Source organism: Limulus polyphemus, unplaced genomic scaffold (assembly GCF_000517525.1).
Source record: "Limulus polyphemus unplaced genomic scaffold, Limulus_polyphemus-2.1.2 Scaffold1855, whole genome shotgun sequence".
Classification (NCBI taxonomy): Eukaryota; Metazoa; Arthropoda; class Merostomata; order Xiphosura; family Limulidae; genus Limulus; species Limulus polyphemus.
The window spans coordinates 49,713-72,944 of record NW_013667465.1 but is presented as its reverse complement, the minus strand read 5'-3'; the positions used below and the strand labels follow the sequence as shown (position 1 = coordinate 72,944).

General features: G+C 34.1%; 1 protein-coding gene and 1 long non-coding RNA gene across 4 annotated transcripts in view; both read right to left on the bottom strand.

Moving 5' to 3' along the window:
- Window positions 1–22,860, bottom strand: part of LOC111087193 — a 27,362-nt gene extending 4,502 nt beyond the window's left edge. The window contains exon 1 of the long non-coding RNA XR_002611906.1: window positions 22,797–22,860. This is a non-coding gene — a long non-coding RNA (uncharacterized LOC111087193). The remainder of the gene's footprint in view (window positions 1–22,796) is intronic.
- Window positions 218–7,591, bottom strand: LOC111087192. Of its 3 annotated transcripts, none has more exons than XM_022393003.1 (3): window positions 7,501–7,591; window positions 2,852–3,037; window positions 218–1,339 (listed from the first exon to the last, which is right to left on the bottom strand). In XM_022393003.1, exons 2-3 carry the CDS (start codon window positions 2,989–2,991, stop codon window positions 802–804), a joined length of 678 nt encoding a protein of 225 aa, XP_022248711.1. In that variant the 5' UTR covers window positions 2,992–3,037; window positions 7,501–7,591; the 3' UTR covers window positions 218–801. The 3 variants fall into 3 exon arrangements, with proteins under 3 accessions (XP_022248711.1, XP_022248710.1, XP_022248712.1); XM_022393002.1 differs by lacking the exon at window positions 7,501–7,591 and adding an exon at window positions 7,327–7,470; XM_022393004.1 differs by lacking the exon at window positions 7,501–7,591 and adding an exon at window positions 6,791–6,824.
- Window positions 22,861–23,232: the final 372 nt, after the last annotated feature.

Genomic DNA, 23,232 nt, shown 5'->3' with positions numbered 1-23,232 from the left:
TTCAAAACATTTCCATGAACTTCTTTGATATTCTTTGTGGCTACAGAGGCATTGTTTCCCTTCTAGTATTCAAACAGCATTACATGCCCTATGTGTTTCATCATGTGTCATCACTATAAGGGATTAGAGTATACTAAACTTTTACACATTATATAGGCTACACTAACGTGATGTTTAGGCAGTTCATTTAACTATATGTGATGTATGTTTTTGGGAGGTTGTTAATGAAAGTGTTCCAAAAATGCAACATTAATTTCTTGACGAGCTAATATATATAAAATATACTAGTATTCTTTTCAACACAAGAAAATAATCATTGAGGCCCCAAACAGAAGAGTTCTGTGAAAGAATTAGAATAAGGTTCGTCATATTTCAGCTTAAGCAAGAACCCATTTGTACAGACATAACCAGAACCCCCAATAAATTCAAATATATATATATATTGGGATATAGTTTTGTCATTCACCCCCAAAAAAAACTCAATTACCATTTGCTCATCTGCAAACATATATAAATAGAAAAATAAAAATACATAGGCAATAATCTAGTTGTTCTGAGAAAATCTGAATTTCTACATTTAAATATGTATATTGCTGATGAAAGAACTGCTAATTTCAACCTTCTATAACTAGAAACAAATGCATAGAAAATCAAAGCCAAATGTATAATGTTTTAAAACTTTCCCAGCTTTATAATACACTACATGTGGAAGCTTAACATTTTTAAGAATTTCCATAAAAAATTCACTACAGAAGACTAAGAAACAATGTTAGTTTTTACTGCATTTTTATTATATTTTGTTTAATGAAATCTTTTGCATAAATTTTCTTTCCATAACCCCCAAGATTTTTTAAATTTAATGAAATATAATAAATATGAAGTAAAAAATAAAACTCTGGTCAGCTCATACCCCACCTGCAACGTAAACTTTGCTGTTTCATTTAAAATGCCATGATTTCCATTCATGGATGTTACCACAGCAAGAACAGATTGATATTGTCTATTTTCTGAGCTATGAAATATTCTGTGATCACCTAGGTTGGCTTCAGCTGCACATTCTTCAGACATACACTTGTTAACGTGTTTATCACATTTTTCTTCAGTATCGTCAAATTCCCATGACTCACTCAGTATCTGAACACTATCAGCACACCAAGCATCTTCCTTCTTATTGCGAGAAGCAGAAAGTGATACAACGTTTCCAATTTTTGGTTGAACAGCACCAATAACCGATTCAAATTTAAAATATATATGCCCATTTATAAGACCATAGCTATCACTTTTCCTGATATGAGTTACTCTTCCATGCAGTGATATTTTTTCTCTTTCCACTGGGGTCCTATACATATAAATAAGAAAACTATGAGAATCATTTCTTAAGAGAAATGCAAAATTATACAAGTACAAAATAAAAATGTAAAAAAATAATCTAGGTGTTTTGAAAAAGCTTATGCATTAAACTTTAGATGAAATGGCTAATTTCACCTTTCCACAACTAGAAAGAAAATATCTTTACATACATTCAGTCACATTTTTTTCTAAATTTTCATGCAGGTGTTCTACATGTTGCTAGTGAAATCCTTGTAAACCAATAACTAAAGGTCAAGAGTTTGAGTTATACCTCTAGCTTGAACAAAGGTCAATACCACAATGATTATTCTGTAAAGCTTATATTTTATTGGCCATGTTTCAGTGTCGTGACCTATTGGAGTGAGGTCATATTCATTTGGAGGGGTGATAAAGAGACTTGTCCAAGTTAGCATGAGTTACAAATTTGTTAATGACATAAGGAATATAGAATTCTTGCTCTTTTCTTAATCCTTTGCTGGCTGTGTTCAGTTTATTCTTTGCATAACTTTTCCAGAACCTGCTGTCAAATGTAAGTGTAACTAAATACCACATATATTTGCATCAATACAATATCCTTCACACTACATGTAATAATTCAAAAATGTCATGCTTTTGAATTATATTTTCCACAAAGTTAATTCATGCTGTCTCAATTCAAGGGATTAGTTTTAAATGCATCTTAAAATATGTCATTTAAATGACTCCTCTTTTTTTTTTGGAGTTAAGTAATTATACATAAATTCACCTATAGTTTCCAATAATTAACTGAAAGCCTTGAAAGAAAAGTCTGAAGGCAAATAAAGTGTTCTCCTCTTTTATCACATTATTTAAGTTTACAATGGTGTTGACTTGCTTCAAACAATAAAAGTATTGATTGAGCAGAATAATATTTTAAGACTCCCGCAGAAAACAAAATATGACATTTGTCATATTTTAGAGTTTTCATAGAACTTTACTTATTTTTGTATACATATGTCAAAGATTTCTGTGACATACAATCATTAAATAGTTTTTCTGCTGTATAATATCAAATAACAAATTCGACGAAATAACAAATAACATTATTCACATACCTAAATCAATTTAGGTTACTATATAGTAAAGTAAAATGGACCCAAAAACCACATAGGTATTTTACTTATTTTTGTTATAATTTTATCTAACACTGATGTCTTTTACTGTGTATGTTTATCAGCAGGTCTTTTGTTTCATTGAATTACCGCAGACTTTGTATCACATTAAAAGAAAAAACTTGCTTCTTGAAAATCTTTAAGCCTTCCGATCAAAGCCTTTAATGAGAAACTTTGTAACAAATGGTTTTTACAAATATAACTCCAGTAAATATTGATTATCCTATATTAAGAGTCCTAAGCAAATAATATAAGAAGACCTTGTTTAAACTTGTTTTCTGACTAGGAAACAAATCTCAAACAACCTTATTTCATTTATTCACAGATAGGTACATTTTTACTATAACACAGTTAAAAAAAAAACAACATACTCCTTCTGCTCGGGAAGTATATCATACGAGTCACCCAATCCAGCACTAGGGAGAATGTCATTCTGACTGCCAGTGCTAGAATCATCTAAATTAGGGCTGCCCCAGAGGTAGGAGACTGCTTTACTAACAAGTGTCAGCATTTTTCATTTCTTTAGAAGTTTCTGATAGGTCCAGGGACACATAGATCTGTAAGATATAATTTTTCTTACATTTAATGACTTACACAAAAATCTTAAAATGGCTACTATAACACATCTAATCACCATTAGGGCAATCTATAAATCTTTACTGCAAAAAATAAAACACCTTAAACTACATCTAGAAAGCTATTGCAGCCAATATATAAGGTTAAAAAAGTCACTGAAATGTTTGTCAAAAATACGTATCTGATTTACATATACTACTATTTAAAAGTTTGAAAACACACATATTTTTGGAGATATGCAGTACAAAGTGCCATGAATATACAATACTGTCATTAAGACCAAAAGGGGTGATTTTCACTAAGATAATGTTTAAGTAAAAGTAATTAGATTATAATTGCATTTGTACATGTTCAGTTATATTATTTAGTATTTACTGATTACCAGTGTTTATTTTAATTTCACCTATAAATCTGCAAAAATGTGTCTGCATTCAAACCTTTGAAGAGTAGTGTGTGTGTGTGTGTCTGTATATCTATATGGATATTTAAAATTTTGTTTCAATATATACTTAAGCATATCAATAAAAAGTCAGATAATAAAAAGGCATAAGCTCAAGATTAAATTTTCATTTAAATAGCAGGAACACTCTTGCAACCTTAAAGTTGCTCTTCAGCCAACAACCGATTTTTTTAATTCTTGGATTAACACAACTTTATTAAACTTCTAATTAAATTAATATCTGGCACAGAATTCAGGTACTACAAGTTACTGTTAATCTTAATTTCGTCATATACAGTCTTATCTCATTACACTAATATATATATACAAGATAAATAAAAAATTAAAATTTAAAAACCTACAAATAAGGATTGTAAAAAAGTAAGTAAACATGGCTGGAGATACTGTAGCCATTATTTACTCACTATACAAACTGCTATGTTGGCTCCATGCTGTTACCTAAAATTACATTTGGTGGAGTCAAAATAGGGATTTGTATTGATAATAAACATAGTAGCTAGCTGATATGGTTTATGATGATTTACTGTAACTATTGACTATTTGATCACATTAGTTCAAGATGTAAAATGTTAAACTTCAGATGGAGATTGTCATGTAGATTTGTTTGGGAATATAGTCAGCATTTATAGTTTCTTTGTAACTAAACTTTTTATATTTTATGCACAGTATTGGACAGATATATGCCTAGACTAAGACACAACCCCCACCAAGTGAGGAAAAAAAAATTATTAGTAGAAAAGCAGCCTTTTCAAATAAAAAAATTGCTTTAAATAATCCTTCACATCTTTTAAAGTAATTATTCTACAAATATGTGTAGTAAAATTTAATATTATGTATATTGAATTTTTTTACTCCTTCAATTCATATACAATATAGAGGTTGGCTCCCTAAAGACACCCATTGTATAATGTACAAAGCATTTAGTATCTACATGTTACAGTCATCTAATCTTCATCTATTATAATTATTGGCTGGTAATTCCTGTTTCACCCTATACTTAAGGATTTTGTGCAATTATTTGCAATCTCTATTATGAACCACTATCATGATTCATGACATATAAACTGTAATTCAAGGTGGTTTCAGTTCATGATGAATATATATATGAAAACTCAAATCCTCTTTTTTTTTTTTTACCAAACTGTTCTTTATTTAACCAGTCTTGTAGAATCACCGGCTACTCTTCACCTTAAAACTTGTTCTGAATAACCCTTAAATATATTTGGAAATTTTCCACAGCACATATATATATATATATAATTTTTAACTAATCAGTTATCTTAGCAATAAAAATAAAACAGCACATATAAAAATAATAATTATAATTGTAAGAAACTGCAAAATGTAAATCCTTAGAAGAAGATATCTACAGAAATAGCACTCATAGACATTGTAGATATTCCATCCCTTTCCAAGTTCTCCGTGTTGCAATATAAAAAATCAACACCACATAACAAAGATGAAAATATAATTCATATCTGATTAATTGTCTTAAGTTATAAATCTGTATCAGTAGAGATCAGGACTTAATTATTAGTTTTCTGTTTGTTATAAAAAATCTATGTATAATGAAAATATGGTACTATATTTTCTTCAGTTGCTTAAAATAAATAACAATGACCTGTGTTGGTATATTTCCTTGCCTTATCTTTGAACCCGAAACCTTTTGCATGCTAGACAAGTGCTCTACCAACTAAGTTAAAGGCCTCATAGCACTTAATAGTAAAGCATTTTTAACTACTCAAAGTGCTACATCAGAATAAATCTAAGCTAATAGGTACTACTGAGTCTTTAATACATGTAGGTGCTATCAATAGCTTGTTTAACCCATTATCTGCTGATTTGCCAAATAGGGTGTGGTCTGCCTCCAACAGTTGAAAGCAATAGTGCTGTATACAGTGTGTGGCTCGCAAAAATTCTGAGCACATTTAAAACAGCTGCTGTCAAAGTGTTAAAACTTCAAAATTAGTCAACACTTACAAATCATTATGCTTCAATTGGTATTGAAGTATATTTTAAATAACACTTGATACACACAAGTTCACATTAATTGCAGTGTATAGGTATATGGTACAATTTAACATATTAGAAAGTTGATTATGTGGGGTAAATTCAAGACTTTATCAAAGATTGTCTAGTTTAAGTTTTGAAGTGAGAAAAGCTCTCATAGTGTAATGAAAATTATCTAGATCTAAATCAAGTTACTTTACAAGTTAAAGTACATACACTAAAGAAGTTGTAAGAAACATAAATTAACTTTCATATTACTCTGGTATTAAAACTTGGACATAAGAATTTAGAAGTGAGAGCTTCAACAGCTGGTTATATGAGAATTATACAGAGTTAATAATGTTTTCAATGGTGACTACTGGAGCTGTATATATATATATATATATATATTGAGCAAGAGGAAAACTTAGTCTCATTAGCATAAATAATATATTTTGGAGAGGGATAAGAACAAAAATTAGAAACTTGATGGAGTCTTGGGGTTATTGAAGAAGCATTCAAGCAGTTAAATTTTGTTATGAAAAATATTTTTGTTTTGAGAAATTTTATACAAAAATGGAAAATTTGTATTATTCGTAAGGAGCTTTTACAACAGTGGGAAATTATTTTTTAGTTAAATTAGAAATTAGTAATTAGCCGACTACAAAAATGTTGTATTAAATCTCATTCATATTACATCAAGTTCATGATGATGAGGAACCCACTTGAATAGGGCCATAGGAAGTGGTAAGGCCATGGCTTAACCACTTTTTTTCGTGGCATGTATAGTTATAACTTATTTATTACAACTTGCTACTTTTAATTTAGTACATTATGTTGGGTTTAGTTAAAATGACTCAAGATTCAATCTCATAGCATTAAAATTTCAAAACTTTACTAGAAGAACATACCCCCCCCCCCCATCCCTAGAAATGCCAATGTTGCAATGGCCTGACCACTTACAAATTGCTCCCTAGAGCAATGTTGAAGTAAATATATATATGCAAGTCAATGAATGACCATCAGTCCACACAGCTGTTTTATCCTCTTTTTTTCCCGTCTTATTTTTAGTGTTTATGTATGAAGAATGTTACAAAGCAAACTGCCTATTCTTACTTCATATCATAATAACGTATAATAGAAGTTCTAACTACTACAATGTCAAACTATTTTAGTATTTCAACATTTAAAAGTAAGTTAACACATAAAATTAACAAAATATCAAAGCAACTGAAAAACACATTAAAGATGTGTTTAAATGCAATTCCGGAATTCAGTACATTACTGTATCAATGATTACTAGAAAGTAGAAATTATTAGCAATAACAATAAAACATTTTTCTTTCAAATTGCTTATTTCAGCTTAATAAAACATTTAAAAAAATTATCCCTATACTTCAATCTATTTGAGTAAAGGCACACCTACAGGCCACAGCAAACTCAAACTAAAAGAATAGTAATGTTAACATTAGTTTAATTAAAGATTAACATGTTACTAATCTATAACTATCATAGCGTTAGTCTTAGTTAATTAAACTACATTATAATGTTCTTAATTTCTCAACTTTCTGGGAATAAACTAGTATCCCTCATCCCGCGTTTAAATACCAAACTTCAGATAGCGATATTTTTTGTTTATACTAACTTGTTACTATAATAGTAATAGTAATACTACTAGTACTAGTAGGCTAATATAAACGTTTTCGTTAGTTTTAACTGTTAAGTGTTACAATTACAAGATAGTGCGATTATTATTAATGGCGCAATTTGTACAATACATCAAAATTAAGCAATGTCAAACTTCATGATACAATGTCATACCTCGCATAAAACATGCTTTATCTAGCGAGTATCGCCATGTCATGGATTAAGTTAATGTAAAATACATAAATGTAGCAATTGTAGTTTATCATCCTTCCCCATCAGCCTAAAAAATTACGATAAAAGTACTAGATAAAAATTAATACGTGTTACAAAATTTGAATTCAAACTAACCGCAAAAGCAATTTTTAAGAATTAGATATTTATTCGTGCTTATAGTTATCTAATTCGAATACCCTAGAATTGAAAATAAAGAAAAATTTATAATAATATGTCATCCACACTATATCTGCTATATTCATTGCCCAATACCAGGGTTCGTCAGACCGGCTGGGATACGGATACAGCAGACATTGTAATAATCGAGACGCTATTTATATAATCAGTTGCTTGGACAGCAACTGTATCAATGTGAATTACATTAAAGTGATATCATTATCACCACTAACTGTTATCCTGTACAAGGATCTCTATAGAAAACAATTATTATGATGTTTGATATCTCTATCATCAACACTTGTTGTGCTTTATCTGTTTCGCTAGAGAAACCAATCATTATAAGTTGATACCAATATATTCATTACTTGTTATGCTAAAGCTGTATCACTAAAGATTTTGTTTGTTTGTAGTTAAGCAAAAAGCTACACAATGGGCTATCTGTGGTGTAACCACCACGATTTTGTTTGTTTTGAATTTCGCGCAAAGCTACACGGGGGCTATCTGCGTTAGCCGTCCCTAATTTAGCAGTGTAAGACTAGAGGGAAGGCAGCTAGTCATCACCACCCACCGCCAACTCTTTGGCTATTCTTTTACCAACGAATAGTAGGATTGACCATCACATTATAACGCCCCCACGGTTGAAAGGGTGAGCATGTTTGGTGTGACGGGGATTCGAACTCGCGACCCTCAGACTGCGAGTCGAGCGCCCTAACCACCTGGCCATGCCGGGCCCCACCACGATTAGAAACTCGATTTTTACCGTGCAATTCCGCAGACTTTCTGCTGAGCCACTGGGAGGGCATCACTACAGGAAACAACTATTATGTTTGTTTGTTTGCAATTAAGCACAAAGCTACACAATGGGCTATCTGTGCTCTGCCAACCACGGGTATCGAAACCCGGATTCTAGCGTTGTAAGTCCACAGACATACTGCTGTGCCACGGGGGGGTCAACTATTATGACTTTGATGTTACCACCATCACTTGTTATTGTATAGCTGTACTGCTGCAGAGACCAATTATTGTGAGACTCTATTTTGGTCCCTCGGTGGACAGCGGTAAATTTACGGACTTACAACACTAAAATCCGAGGTATTAAACCACGCAGTGGATAGAACACAGATAGCCCACTGTATAGTATGATACCAATAAAACAATAAAATCAACAATTCTATATTTATATTATCATATTGCATGAACAACAACTGTTTATGGAGTGAACTAGGGTACTAATTGGTGAGGTAAAAATTGATCTATCTTATTTAATTCTTTAAGATATTCGTGATCTTAAGAGCATGAAAAAGTCAAAATTTCAACTCGCCCATTATTTTTTACGAAATCATCTATTCCCTTCTTCAATCCCTGTAAAAGATAGCTTCTATTACCAACGACAAGTCAGTACATAAATCAATCATTTTGACATCTTCGGGCGTTGTATAGGTAAAGTAATGCGCCGAAATTTGAAACCTTGAGAAAGAGGTATGTGATAGCCCTTTTCGACTCAAATATTCATATATTCAGATCATAAAGCTACATTCAGATCGTGGATTTACAATTTCAAAAATAGCAATATCCCTTAAACTCTAACATATTGGAAAACAAATAAATATGGATTAATTTGGGGAGGTGGGGTCATCCACAAACAGATGTGCAAGAAGTCGTACCAAAGCCATAGTGAGTACATTATAACGTCTCATAACAGGTGAGAATCCGTGAACAAAAAAGTCAATGGCAAAATCTATCCACGCGTTGCAGGCAACAGTACACAATATAATCAAGAAGGATCTCTATCTGGAAAAGCAACATAAGTTATGAGCATATAAACTGCTTCCATGACATATCTATTCAACTGTCGCATACTTCAAGCATACTTCAATCTGCGCTAGCCGCCCCTAATTTAGCAGTGTAAGACTAGAGGGAAGGCAACTAGTCATCACCACCCACCGCCAACTCTTGGGCTACTCTTTTACCAACGAATAGTGGGATTGACTGTCACATTATAACGCCCCCATGGTTAAAAGGGTGGGCATGTTTGGTGTGACGGGGATTCGAACCGGCGAACCGCAGATTGCGAGTCGAGCGCCCTAACCACCAAGCAGGTATGTAGCATCTATGGGTTTCTGTGTGACTGAACTGACAAAGGTGGTAATTTGGATGTGGGCTGCTCACTGAAGTAGTGTGGAGGAAGATCTTCATTTGAGAGCTTTGTCCACTAGCAGCCCCTCTATGAGATATTAGGATATAGTTTTTTAAGCTTAAAATTCTATCTACATGTAACTCCCACTGACATAAAATAATTAGTTTTTCTGAATGAGTCAAGTGTGGTGGGGTTAATGGTACTTTCAAACAGCATTAGACCACCACAAAACTAGTGCAAAGAGAGCTTGAGGTAATTTCTGCTTTTGATAACTGAACAGAATAAACATATGCATGATAAAGAAAAAAAAAGCCAATTTCTTTTGCATTTAATAATGTTTGGTCCCCTCTTTTGCCTCCAATTAAAAATATTAGAAACACCACTGATTTCGAAATTCTCGTCCTCATACACTAGAAGGAATACTTTGAACATTATAGCCTTCAACAGAGTCTTTTGCAATCCAAACTATACTGCACACTATTGTCAAGGGGCACAGTCGTGAGACAGAGCATAGCAGGACATGACAACTTAATAGTTTTAATATATCAAATTCAACCTATGTATTAGCTTTACTATCAGTAATTAGAGTGCTGCTTCGATGGCTTGTACAACTTATCTACCATTATGCCATGATCCTTTTCTTCAGTTACGCTGTTGAGTTGGTCCCCATCTATGTTAAACGTGGGGTCCAAGTTATTGCACTTATTATAATTAAACGTCATTTGCCAACTATTTATTCAACTTGCAATTGATCAATGCCATTCTGTAACCTCTCAACTTCCTCAATACTGCTAGAAATAGCCAAAGTGTCATCAGAAATTTTATTAATTTACTAATTATGCCCTATCAGTATAGTTCATATAAGTAATAAAATGAAAGACCAAACACTGGCCCATGAAGTGCACCACAAGTAACAAAGGTTCAGTTTCATTAGTTTTCATTAATAACAATGTTTAGCTTTGTATCATCCAACTACCCTACAGTCCAATTACGCCATCTTTCTCAATCCAGACTTATCTGATTTTCTTAGTTAATATCGTGTATGAAACTTTATAAAAAAAATCTGTGGTACCTCGAGGATTTCTTGCAATGGGAGAAAGCCCAGGCCCGCAAAAACAGTGAATTTGTGGATCTCGTATGTGGATATGTGAATGTGTTTCTTGATGGGTGCGATTGTTGGGCCACAAATAATGAGACTGACATAGATTTCACACAGGATGCAAATGTTTAATTAAAATCTCCACCACACACAGCATAAACAATAACACCCTATAATACAATTCAACATTACACTACAGATTAAAAATGGGTAAGTGATCATGCTGTTGCGTGTAATGATCAAGAAAAATACTTTATTGAACAAAAATATTTCTGTTTGTGCTTGTTCCTCCCATGTAAAAGAAAATCATTAAAAAAAGAGTGTCCCCAAGGTAAAATGTAAAACAGTAAAGTAAACCTTCAGTGTAATCATTGAAAAATACAAGCTCCTACTACAATTTTACAACATCAGTAATGAATAAAAAGAAAAAAAATCATATTCTAAATTAACACAATGTTCACGGGCAGGTAAACTTACACTACCATTTACTATACCCGTGAGTGCAGTCCATTGTAAAAATAATTGAAAACCAAAGTTAACTCCAAAATTACGAGAAACTATGTGGATTCTCCACAAGAATAACTATACAGAAATAATATGACAACCTGTGATTTCAGTGAGATGCAAGAACTTTAGAAATTCTCCTAAATTCACTGAAAAACTACACTTTAATGCAAACAAAATCTATCTAAGAAAACTATTCAAAGCTATGTTATTTTTTTTTTAAATTCGGTGGAACTATACTTAAAATCGGCTGAAAAAATCTCTAAAAATGTACGACGAATCTGCTCTCTCCGTTTTCAAAACACTGTCTTGAATATAGCAATAAACTCTCAAGTTTTGGACATAAGAAAACAGTAATTGGTACCTGTTAGATCAGTTGGCCAATAGATAGAGAATATAATAGTCGACTCCATACGCAACTACCGACTAATTCGCCGACTTGAAGTAAAAAGCATGTTGTTACTCTTGCAAGTGAGCTAGACAAAGAAGGCACCTAATCTCTACTTGACCCAATCAGCGTCTGGGGAAAGTTAAAGCTAGCAACTTGCTTGAGCAATGTAATGTTTCAATTAGGGAACTATAGAAAAATAGAAACAAAAACAGCAAAAGAAACAAGAAGAACGAGAAAAGAAACAGGAAGAGAGATTACAGCAGTTGATGGAGGAATAGGAAAAGAAACAAGAAGAGAGATTACAGCAGTTGTTGGAGGAAAAAGAAAATAAACAAGAAGAGAGAAATCTTGCACACTTAGGAACATTGTCTATGACATGGCATGTACTCATTGTTTAGCTACATACGTAGGTGAATCCAATCGTCCAATATATGATCGTTTCAAAGAACACATTGGTACTACTGCAAATCTTGACAACAAAGAAGCCACCGCTGAACAAAGCATAAATAATGAAACACCTTATCGGATCAAACTTTAGAGATTTATAAAGAACCTCTTTTGATTCAATCCAAACACCCTTCCATTTAACAGATAAAATGCCCGACCCCTATATTATTATTTGATTATTTGTATTTTTAAATATTTATGTTCTGCGACTTTTAACATATTCAACGATGTTTCTGTTACGACAGCGGAGGTCACGTGACCCTAGTAACACGTCATATTCTCGAACGTTCACGTCCCTTCCTGAAACCTCAAGAGGTTACTAGATATGCGGTATTCTTGTATATATAAAACCGGTAAGAAGTGACGGCCACAATGTAATGTGTAATTGAATAGCAGACAGAGATAGAAACGGACAGTTGGGTCAAGCGCGTGAGTCGTTCCTTGCGAATTATAGCGTGGCTGTGGAAATTAAGTGTATTGCAAAGTTGTATTCAGAAAGAATAAACCAGTTTTATTTAAGAAAGGACCTGTGTCGCTAAAGTTTCATCGGAAAGAAATTATACGGTAAATTAACTAACGACCAGAGACATAACAAGTTGGTGTCAGAGAGTGGGACAAAAAAAATGGAAACGAGAGGCGGCAAATCAAACTACAGCTTAGTAGATTTGATGGCAGCAATACAAGAGCAGCAAAATAAACAAGAAGAACGAGAAAAGAAACAAGAAGAGAGACAACAGCAGTTGCAAAAAAACCTGCAACAGTGGCAGCTCCAACGAGAAAATAAACTCTCTCTTCTTGTTTCTTTTCTTTTTCCTCCAACCACTGCTGTAATCTCTCTTCCAACAGCAGTTGCAAGAAAACCTGCAACAGTGGCAGCTCGAACAGCAAAATAAACAAGAAGAGAGATTACAGCAGTGGTTGGAGGAAAAAGAAAAGAAACAAGAAGAGAGATTACAGCAGTGGTTGGAGGAAAAAGAAAAGAAACAAGAAGAGAGACAACAGCAGTTGCAAGAAAACCTGAAACAGTGGCAGCTGGAACAGCAAAATAAACAAGAGATTACAGCAGTTGTTGGAAGAAAAAGAAAAGAAACAAGAAGAGAGATTACAATAGCTATTGGAGGAGAAAGAACATAAACAAGAAGAGAGACTACAGCAGTAGCAACTGGAACAAGAAAGGAAACAAGAAGTACAAACGGAAAACATTAGTAAATTTAAAAGCGAATTGAATACATTAAAGGATGATTTATCGTCTTTTACACAAGGAGGATACATTAACTATCGACTTAATCAGCCCCAGACAATGACAAGCCCCTTCCAGACCCCGCAGCTAAACCCTAATGCAGACATCTTCAGTCCTGTTAGAAGTCACATCCCAGATATGAATGTCAGTAATATGAGTGATCCAGTACGAAGGAAGCCACAGGAATTCGATGGGAAGGCACCGTGGGAATCATATAGAGAACAATTTGAGCTACTGGCGGAAATGAATGGATGGACAGAGGAGCAGAAAGCAGTATATCTGGCAACAAGCTTGAAGGGACAACCACTGGAAATACTTGGACAGTTATCAGCAGATGACAGGCACAACTATAGAGCACTGGTAGCGGCTCTAGAACTCATGGTCCAGGACATTTCAGTTGGGACGAAGTGGACAACAGAACAAATGACGCTGCTGAAGACGTGCCACCGTCAAAGAAGAAACTCTACTCAGTTTTGAGAAGGGAAACGGTGAAGCTCTTGATGAAGTTACTACCACTGATGTGACTGTTATCGACGATAGGACATTTCCTGATGAAGCAGATAAACCCCATATGAAGCAGAAGCCAACGAGACGGAGACCAATACGGAAGAAGATACGTCCCGTAAAATTAAGAGACTTTGTTGAATTGTAATTTTGTGTTTGTAATTCTGTACACTTAATTAAGTTATTGTTTATTGTTATTGGTTTATTGTAAGTGGCTATTGTTCGGGACGAACAATACTAAGGAGGGGGCAGTGTTGCGTCAGCATGGTCACGTGACTAGTATCACGCCACCTCTTTCTAGAAATCTTGTGATCCTTCTAGATATAGTGTAGTCTTGTATATATAAGACATTCACATCGTGACGGAACAACAGAGATAATGAGTAATTGAACTGCAGTCAGAGAGTGTGTAATTGAACGGAGTATTGTTGAAGTCGAGCTCGTGAGACGTGAGTTATAGCGTTTGTTATAGAGCGACTGTTGAAATTAAGTGTATCGTAAAGTTGTATTCGGAAAGAATAAACCAGTTTTATTTAAGAATGGACTTGTGTCACTAATGTTTCATCGGAACGAAGTTACGGAAAATTAACTAACGACTGGAGGCGTAACATATCCAAAGGTGGATGAACCTTGTGAGATATTATAGGGATTATGGCCATAAATATCATTAACAACATAACAATGCATTTTAATCTTTATAAGTAGAAATATACAAAAAATATATTTAATTGGCTACATTAACTACCAGTTTAATTTTTAGTTTCCCTCTAAGTAGATAGCTTTCTCTGATAGGAAGTTAATATTAATACATGTAGTTTGGTATGGTTTGTTTTAAATTTCGTGCAAAGCTACACGAAGGCTATCTGTCCCTAATTTAGTAGTGAAAGACTAGAAGGAAGGCAGCTAGTCATCACCACCAACAAGTGGGATCAACCATCACATTATAACACTCCCACGCTGAAAGGGCAAGCATGTTTGGTGGAACATGGATTTGAACCCGTGACCCTCAGATTACGAGTCAAGCGCCCTAATCACCTGGCCATGCCAGGCCTAATACATGTAGGAAGACTGTCATATGTAATAATAAGCTTTGTCTGACTTTCATTTCTCACCTTCACTAGAATTTTAAATAAAAATGTTTAAGTTTTTCCTTACCAAAAAAAAAACTCAATTTTTGGATGAATCTGATAGATATGTGTATTCTACATTTGTAACAAGATGGTGTTAAAAATAATAACTTAGTTTCATAAAAGTGATATATATATATATGGACCATAATGAAAGGAAAAGTTAAATAAACAGTAATATGATATTGTTTCTTACGACTAGTAGATCACTACATTATCAGTAGACAACACATCACATAATTCTAAACTTTTGCCTCTTGAGAATATTGACATCTTAACCACAGAAAACTGATTTTATCACACAAATCAAAACCTTGGAAGTATTTCATATCTGCCAACAGCCACATTTCAAATGACAGTTTTTATAATGTAATAAACCAATATGTGGCATTGTAATTCTATCATATTAGTAGATCACATTCTTCTGTAATAAAATAAGAAAATTTTTTAGTTGAAAAAAAAACATTACTGCTCAAAAAATTTCTCATATAATGTCCAAGATTTTGTGTGATAGCAAAAAAAAAGTTCCTAAGCTTCATACAAGATACTTCTATTTTAAAAAAAAACATCTGGGCCTGATTAGTGCAAAAGAAATAGCTATTAGTCAACTGTTAGTTACTTTTCAAATGGTCTGACATTAGCATTACAGAATTTTGGATTCCTTTTTTTTTCTGACTATTGTTATGTATTATTTGTTCAGTATGTCACATTTAAAGACAACACACCTTTTGAATGACATCATATAAACAAAAAAAAGATTGTCATACTTGATATGATTTTAACCCTAACTGTATTTAAGGAGACAATTAACACATTGCTGATGGTTTACGAGTTTACTTGTGTTTCGTGAGCGTCTTTGTGTGCCATTTATTAAAACATTGAGTTTGAAAGGAGTCGGATGCATTTTATTTTGTTCATAACTCAACTATATTTTTTTATTATTTACAGAGTATTTCCATGAAGACACCTAGTAAATTTTTAAAATGTGGTATCTTGTAAAACATTTTCCTATATGGAGTGGAACCGCATAAAACTTGCATATGTATCGCATTTCACTTCTTTTCCCATGGGCAGTACAAACTCTGCAGGCTATGGTAGGAAATTTATTTTTTCCTGTAGATGAAATGAACACAGGAATATGCTGTTTCATGTCACCAGATAGTCTTCCTGAGGGATACTTATGTGGGGCTATCTTTGTACCTTCAGATGATGGAATTGGTTCATCCCTCTCTAGTTCCAGTGAGCCATCTTTCTCTTTGTCAGTAATCCATTCTCTTGCCACAGAGAAGAGGAACTGCTTGTATTTTATATGTTTCTGTTGATTCAGGGCTTTGTAGATTATATATGAATTGAAAAGGGTAGCAATTTATTGGTATAAAGTACTACCTTTTTGTTCCATTTCACTGTTTCTCTGAGAATGGTGTAGTACGAGAGGTACAGATTTGACATTCAACACCTTTCATGTGGGCATTGTATTGGAGAACACACACAGATTTTTATTTATTCTCCAGTTATTCTATTTTACTTTCATGTGATAGAAACAGATGAGTCATGGATGTTTAAAACCATTCTCACTTCACTCTTGTCTTTCCATATGAAAACGATAACATCACCTTTTTCCATTGTTGAAACTTGAGGCTTGGCAGCAACCCTCTATTCACTCTGACTGTTCCACAAACTCATGTTTTATGTTCTAGGAACAGGTTTGCAATTGTCCTGGTATACGTGGTGATACAACCCAAGACTGGGAGCAAGAACTGAAAGAATAGTCACCTCCAATTTTTTTCCCCTACCAGTATAAATCTCCATGTTGCAAGTATAACCTGTGTCACTTTCACAAACCATTCTCACCAGGAGGCCATATTTTACAATTTTTGCAGGGTTGTATGTTCAGAATCTTAGACTTCCTCTCTGTTGAATCATGCCCTCATCCATTGACAACTGTTGCTTTGGTTTGTATAGTGTCCTGAATTTGGTGAGGAAATAATACAGTACTGAATTTTGAAGAGCCTGCCTGAAGACTCATCCATTTTCTGATTTTCATTGAAATGCCAAAATGCCCAGATTTGTTCAAATCTGTTTCGGCTTATTGTCTGTAAAAATATTGGGCTAATCAAAAGAGAACCTGTTGACCAATAATATTTCCAGTTATATTTCCTTGTCTGTCCCATTAGTAGAATAAGGCCTAGGAATTTCCTCATGTCTGTAGGTGTAACTTAAGACCACTTAAGTCCTTTAGATGACATTTTATGTTTCTCTGCAGTTTTATTATGATAGGTACATTCCCGACAAAACATTTCAAACAAGTCATCACCAAACATTAGACTTGTCATGGCAGCAATACTTTCAGGTTCGGATGGAGTTGTAATGACCCTTGGATTTCCTTCAAACATTTCCAACTTCGGTGAAACATCTATTTCTGGCCAATTATCATTATCACAGCGGGAAAACAAATCACTAACAGGAACATATGTAGAATCATCATCACTTTCTGATTCTGAATCAGTTGAGAGCGCAACAATTTTACATATCTTTGTAGGTCTAACAACGTCACTGTAGCTAGAGTCATTGTCAGAATGATCCACAAATCACGTCCACATCAGAATCTTCACTTGGAAGATCTGACAAATTATCATCAAATAGTTCAGCAATTATTTCATCTTTACTCAACACGTTACATTTTCTGCGAGAAGCCATATATAAAAATATGGGTATTGTACGCAAAAATCATAAAAATAATAACCGTCCGGAACAAAATAAAACGCGTCTGACTCCCTTCGAACGCAACGTTTTATTATATGGCATACTAAGACGCTCTGCACGAAATATGAGTAAACTCGTGACCGTTTACAGTGTGACCCATTCGTAATGTGTTAAGAACACATACCAAATAAACATCTAGAGAAATATTTGAGTTATGACAGCTACATATATTTGCATTACTTATGAAAAGATAAAATACGTGATTTAAAGTGACTATATATTGAGATTCACACTAACAATCGCTTCAGGATATCTTCAGATACAAATGGAAAAAAATCTTAATTATCATGCATATTTGAAATAAATTGTTATTGATCTAAAAAAATGTACAAACTGCTCAAAAATATCCACTTTGGATAATAGCTTCCAATAAGTAGTGAGAAATATATATTTTTGTTTCATTAATTTAAGTACAATGTTTTAATCACTACAGAATTTTTACCAAGAGTCTATGATATTTTTTTTTGGCAGTACTATTCTCCAGTGCTATTAACTCAGCAAATGCGTTTAATTAATTAATTACTTTCAAATTTTGTCATTATGACAATGACCAAGGCCTATGTACCGACTATCTACTAAATTAAATGGTTTCATGTATTATTTGAATAATGGATTTATATATGGAGGCACACGTATATTCGGTGATGTTACCATCATTGTGCACTAAGTGGTTGGTGCTATTCTGATCTCGAATCCAGGATTCCCAACCTCCTGCTTTTGTTGCTTTAGCTGAGTATGCTCCATCTTTAGATGAATTTGACTGACTGTTTCCATCACTTACTTTTGTTTCTGGTTTTCTCTTCCTGACAAGAATCAGGTAATCCACTGTCATGATATAAAAGACAGTTTGGTTTAAATATTAGTGATTAATTTATATTTGCGAGTGAATACTTTATTACTTTTAAGTTTTGTATAGAGTTAAAAGCAGACGATTGTAAAAGGTTTGGTTAATAACAAACTGGTGTCGAGAATATAGAAAGTGGCCAGACGACAATGTAATGGAGATATAAATAGCGTGAGATGAGCGGGAAGCAGCAGACAGACAACAATAGATAGATACTAGCGAATGAGAATATAGCTGTGTGAAGTACCGTAGATGTGATAGGCCTAACGATTGACATAGGCCTAACATTTAATATGTTAGAGTGAAACTAACAATATATATACAAAAAAAAGGATAATTTTATTCCATCAAAGCGTGGTTCTAAAGTAACTGAATCAGCCTGGGTACATTTTGACAAATGGAACAGAGAATCTTCAGAAGAAAGAAAACCAAACGAATTACGGTAACTTGCGCCATAACTGTAAGTGAATCACATTCAGAATACTAGTACAATAGTAATATAGACAAGATATTTCGACTTGTCAAATGAAGTTTTAAAGTAATTGAATAGGCCTGAGGGGACTTTTGACAACAAGAAAAGAACAATATATAAATAGTGTTTATGATATGTATGTAATCTCTATAGTGTGAAGACTTTGTTGTACATATAGACAAGATATTTCGACTTGTCAAATGAAGTTTTAAAGTAATTGAATAGGCCTGAGGGGACTTTTGACAACAAGAAAAGAACAATATATAAATAGTGTTTATGATATGTATGTAATCTCTATAGTGTGAAGACTTTGTTGTACATACATTTAACTTGTTCCAAACATATATATATTATTTGAAAACAAGTAAAGTGTGTGCTGTTTATTCATCATTGAATTTATCGCTAACAAGTCACAGACACCTACTGTAGAAGAATCCTAACCCCAACAACAACATATTATGTATTTATACTATTAAGAAATATAAGTAAAAGCCGTTTATTTCGACAATTGGCAAAAAGAAGAACTTATATATATATATAATCTGACACCCACCTTTACCCATCACAGCTTTGATTACACAGGCATGCAACTTTATTTCCTTCTTTCTTCAGATATTTTTTGCTGAATCTCAGGCTACCTTGTTGCATGACCAATCAATTGAATCTCTTCTTTTAGGTTGAGTATCTCCTCTTTCTCCTTCTTTATCTCTTTCTCACCTTTATTCTGTTCATCCTTGTCTCTTACTTGCTCAAATTATTTGATATCTATACACCCTTCACTTTCTTTGGAAGGCTTTCCATTGCAACCCTGGCAGCTTTACTGGGGGAATTTGCACACACATATTTTCCATCCAGGTCTTAATTTTTTCTATTGTGTCCCTGTTAACTTAGTGCCTTTTTTTCCGTAATGACTTAATCAGAATGCCTTACTCTCTGAAATTCCCCTTCTTCAATCTTATCAGCTTCAGTCAGAAGTAATTTCTTCTCACTTTGGTTTCTTGCATTTCTCAGATCAGTGGGCCACACCAGAATTGTTGTCCTCTACAGCACTGTGGGGTCAATTTCTCTCGTCCTGTTTGTCCCCTTTTTCCTATCAGATGTCTCCCCTCTCAGAGGGCTGGCCATCATGGGTTGTGGAGGTACCTTGTTTCTAGAGATGCCTCTCAGAATTGATCTAGTGGGAGCTTGGCTTTCCAACTTTGCAAACCTGTGGACTCCTTTGCTGAAGACCATTGGGTTACACAGGTGCTTTCCCTGACCTTCCACTCTCTCCAGATTGTGAGTGCTGTTGCAGAGGTTCTCAACCCCACTCTGGGGTGTTACTCTTATCCTCTTGTCATTCCCAAGAAAGTGGGAGATAGGCAGTATGTTACAGATTTGTTACAACTGAACCAACTGTAGCCATTCTAAAGTTCAAGATGGGCAGTTTTTCACTCTGAAGTGGGTGCCCTCTCTCCAAGATTGATGTCTCATATGCTATTCACTACATCCCAATTTATCCACTCACCTATCACTTCTTTCGGTTTGTCCACAAAGTCAAATATTCAGTTCAAAGCTCATCCCTCTGGGTTGGCTAAAGCCCCATATGTAATTATTTAGCTTTTGCATGGAGGATGTATTCTTTAGGCCTCTAGTTCTACTACTTTATGGATGATTGGCTCTTTCTTGCCTTATCCAGCAAGACATCCATTGTTTGAATCTCCCTTTTCCTTTGGGAGTTGTCATTTTTGGTTTGGCTGGTTTGGCTTTCCAAATCAGTCTTAACTTCCACATTTCATTCACTTGAGGGGAAATGGGGTCCTGTCTCAATTTGTATGTGGAATAGAGCTCAGCGTTTTCCTTTATATCTTCGTGACATATAGTTTCTGATTATCAAGTCTCTCCTTATCCCTTCTCTTCTTATGTGAGAAGTTTTTCTTTTTTGGGAACTCTTTCTTCTATGTTCCTCTTGGACATGCCAATATGTTTGCCCTTCAGTAGATTCTGGTTGATTAATGGAGTATGTCCATAGATCCACTGCACTTATGTTTCCCCACCTTCCTTCTCTTCATTTCTTGCTGTCGTAATGACCCAGTCGATCTCACATGACTCTAAGCATCCCTCTTTCCCCACCTCAATTGGGCTTACATCTGTTCAGCCTCCCTCAATGGCTTAGTGGTAAGTTGGAGAGCTTATAACACTAAAAACTAGGTATCAATACCCATGGTGGGCACAGCACAGTTGACCCATTGTGTGTCTTTGTGCTCAGAAACAAACAAAACCTTTAAACCCATGCCAAGTGAGGTGTGGTTCTGAACATCTGCACCACTTCCAGAGTTAAGTCTCCAGTGAAGCAGGTTCTCCATATCAATGTTTTTGAGATCTTTGGTGAACAACAAACTTGCCATCATCTTCTTTCTCATCTGTCTGGTCATCTTATCTTGATACATTCAGGCAATTCCACTTTTGCTTCACGCATCAACTGATATGAAGGCATTCTCTCTTTTCAAAATTAAGTTTCCTTGCTCTAGACTTTCTCCTTTTGTGCACATAATCAGTTTTTGGCGTGTCATGTTCTGAAAGCTTTGACACTGGTTGTAGATTGACTATATTGCTTAGACTGGAACCTTCTCACTGGTGTTTTCAGTGGATTCACTCCCACTTCTGGAGTCTTCTCTTTAGTGCTTTTGTGACTCTTCTCAAAACCAAGCTACCACTGTTGGATCTTCAGCCTTGGACTATACAGCTCTGACAGTGAGTGCTTTTAGTCAGGATTGAACCAATCTCCTTCTATATGCCTAACCTCCTCTTCAACTTCTTCCCATTCCAACTATCACCTGTTATTACAGTGGTTTTTGTCACTGACCTTCCATCTCTTTTTTTTTGGCAGTGGCTCAAAGTAATAGCTATCATTTCTGAGAAGAGGTGAGGAGCATTTCTGAAGGAAGATTTAATTTTTGTCTCAAGATGAATGCATATGTTTAAAGTTTAGTTTTCAGGTTTTTGAAAGACAAATTTGGGTAAACACTGTCACTCTTACCTTAGGGGAACATTAATATCTAAAACATTGTATTAATGCTAAATTAAAACATAAATAATATTTTGATATGATATGATGACACGAACATATATAGGGGCACATTCAAGAGACCTCACCCCTTTTTTTGTCAAGATAATTTTGTATATATTAAGGGTGAACTATTCTAGATATAGTGGCCAAGTGATGTGTAACACTTCCAGCAAATCTACTGTTACTTTAACTACATTTACTCACACAGCTCTTCTGTTACATGTTACTACGATTTTAGCAACAAAACAAATGCAAATGAAAATATAACAATTCTAATGTCTGTAGAGTATTTTAATTTCTAAATAGCTGTGAGTTTTTTGTGAATGTTAAACATCTCAGAAATGTTGGTTTACTTGTCAATCAGTGTTTTTGTATGCAAAAACGTTCAAGCTAAGTGCATGTTTATGGTGAGCAACTAATTTTAAAATCAGCATCATTCCTTTAACTGAAAATCCTGAATCCACTCCTGATATAATCTTAGAGAGTGTGACATTAGATTATTTTATTACCTTACCACACATAAACCTGAATCACAAAGCAAGTTTTAGAAGGGTGATATTTGAAAAACATTTTTGGTTTTTATCACTTTTAGTTCATCCTTTTTATGTTCTATTATCATAGTTTTGTAGTTTAGGAGCATTTTCAAATATTACAAATATACATTTAGTTTCTTACATCTTTGATACGCATTTGTAAGTAATCTTTTTTTCTTTTGACTTGCTTTTGCATCAGATTTTTCTGTTAATAAACAGATAAACATTTATTTTCAAATATTAACATTCACTTTTTTATGTATTACAATAGGTTACAAATTTATTCAAATGTAAGATTCACTTCTAAGTATTTAACAGTCAATAAAGACATTTAAAATACAAGTAGAATTAAAAATGAAAAAAAGGAATATTGAAATCTAACCTTGTATATCACATCACACTCAATTTCTTGAAATAGGAGTCATAAAAGCCAAAATGCATTTATCCAGATTGAACAGTTTGGTTACTGTCTGCCTATTACGATTTCAGTAACAGGGTGCCATGAGGGGGGAGGTGTGTAACACCTTATAAGTGTAGTGAGTGTTGGTATAATAAACCTAAAGTAAAGACATGGTGTG

Bases quoted from the DNA above. Each gene is read 5' to 3' on its own strand.
- LOC111087192 (XM_022393003.1), bottom strand. From the start codon at position 2,991: ATGCTGACACTTGTTAGTAAAGCAGTCTCCTACCTCTGGGGCAGCCCT. The intron at 1,340-2,851 runs GTATGTTGTTTT...TTATATGTATAG, and splicing joins ATACTTCCCGAGCAGAAGGA to GACCCCAGTGGAAAGAGAAA.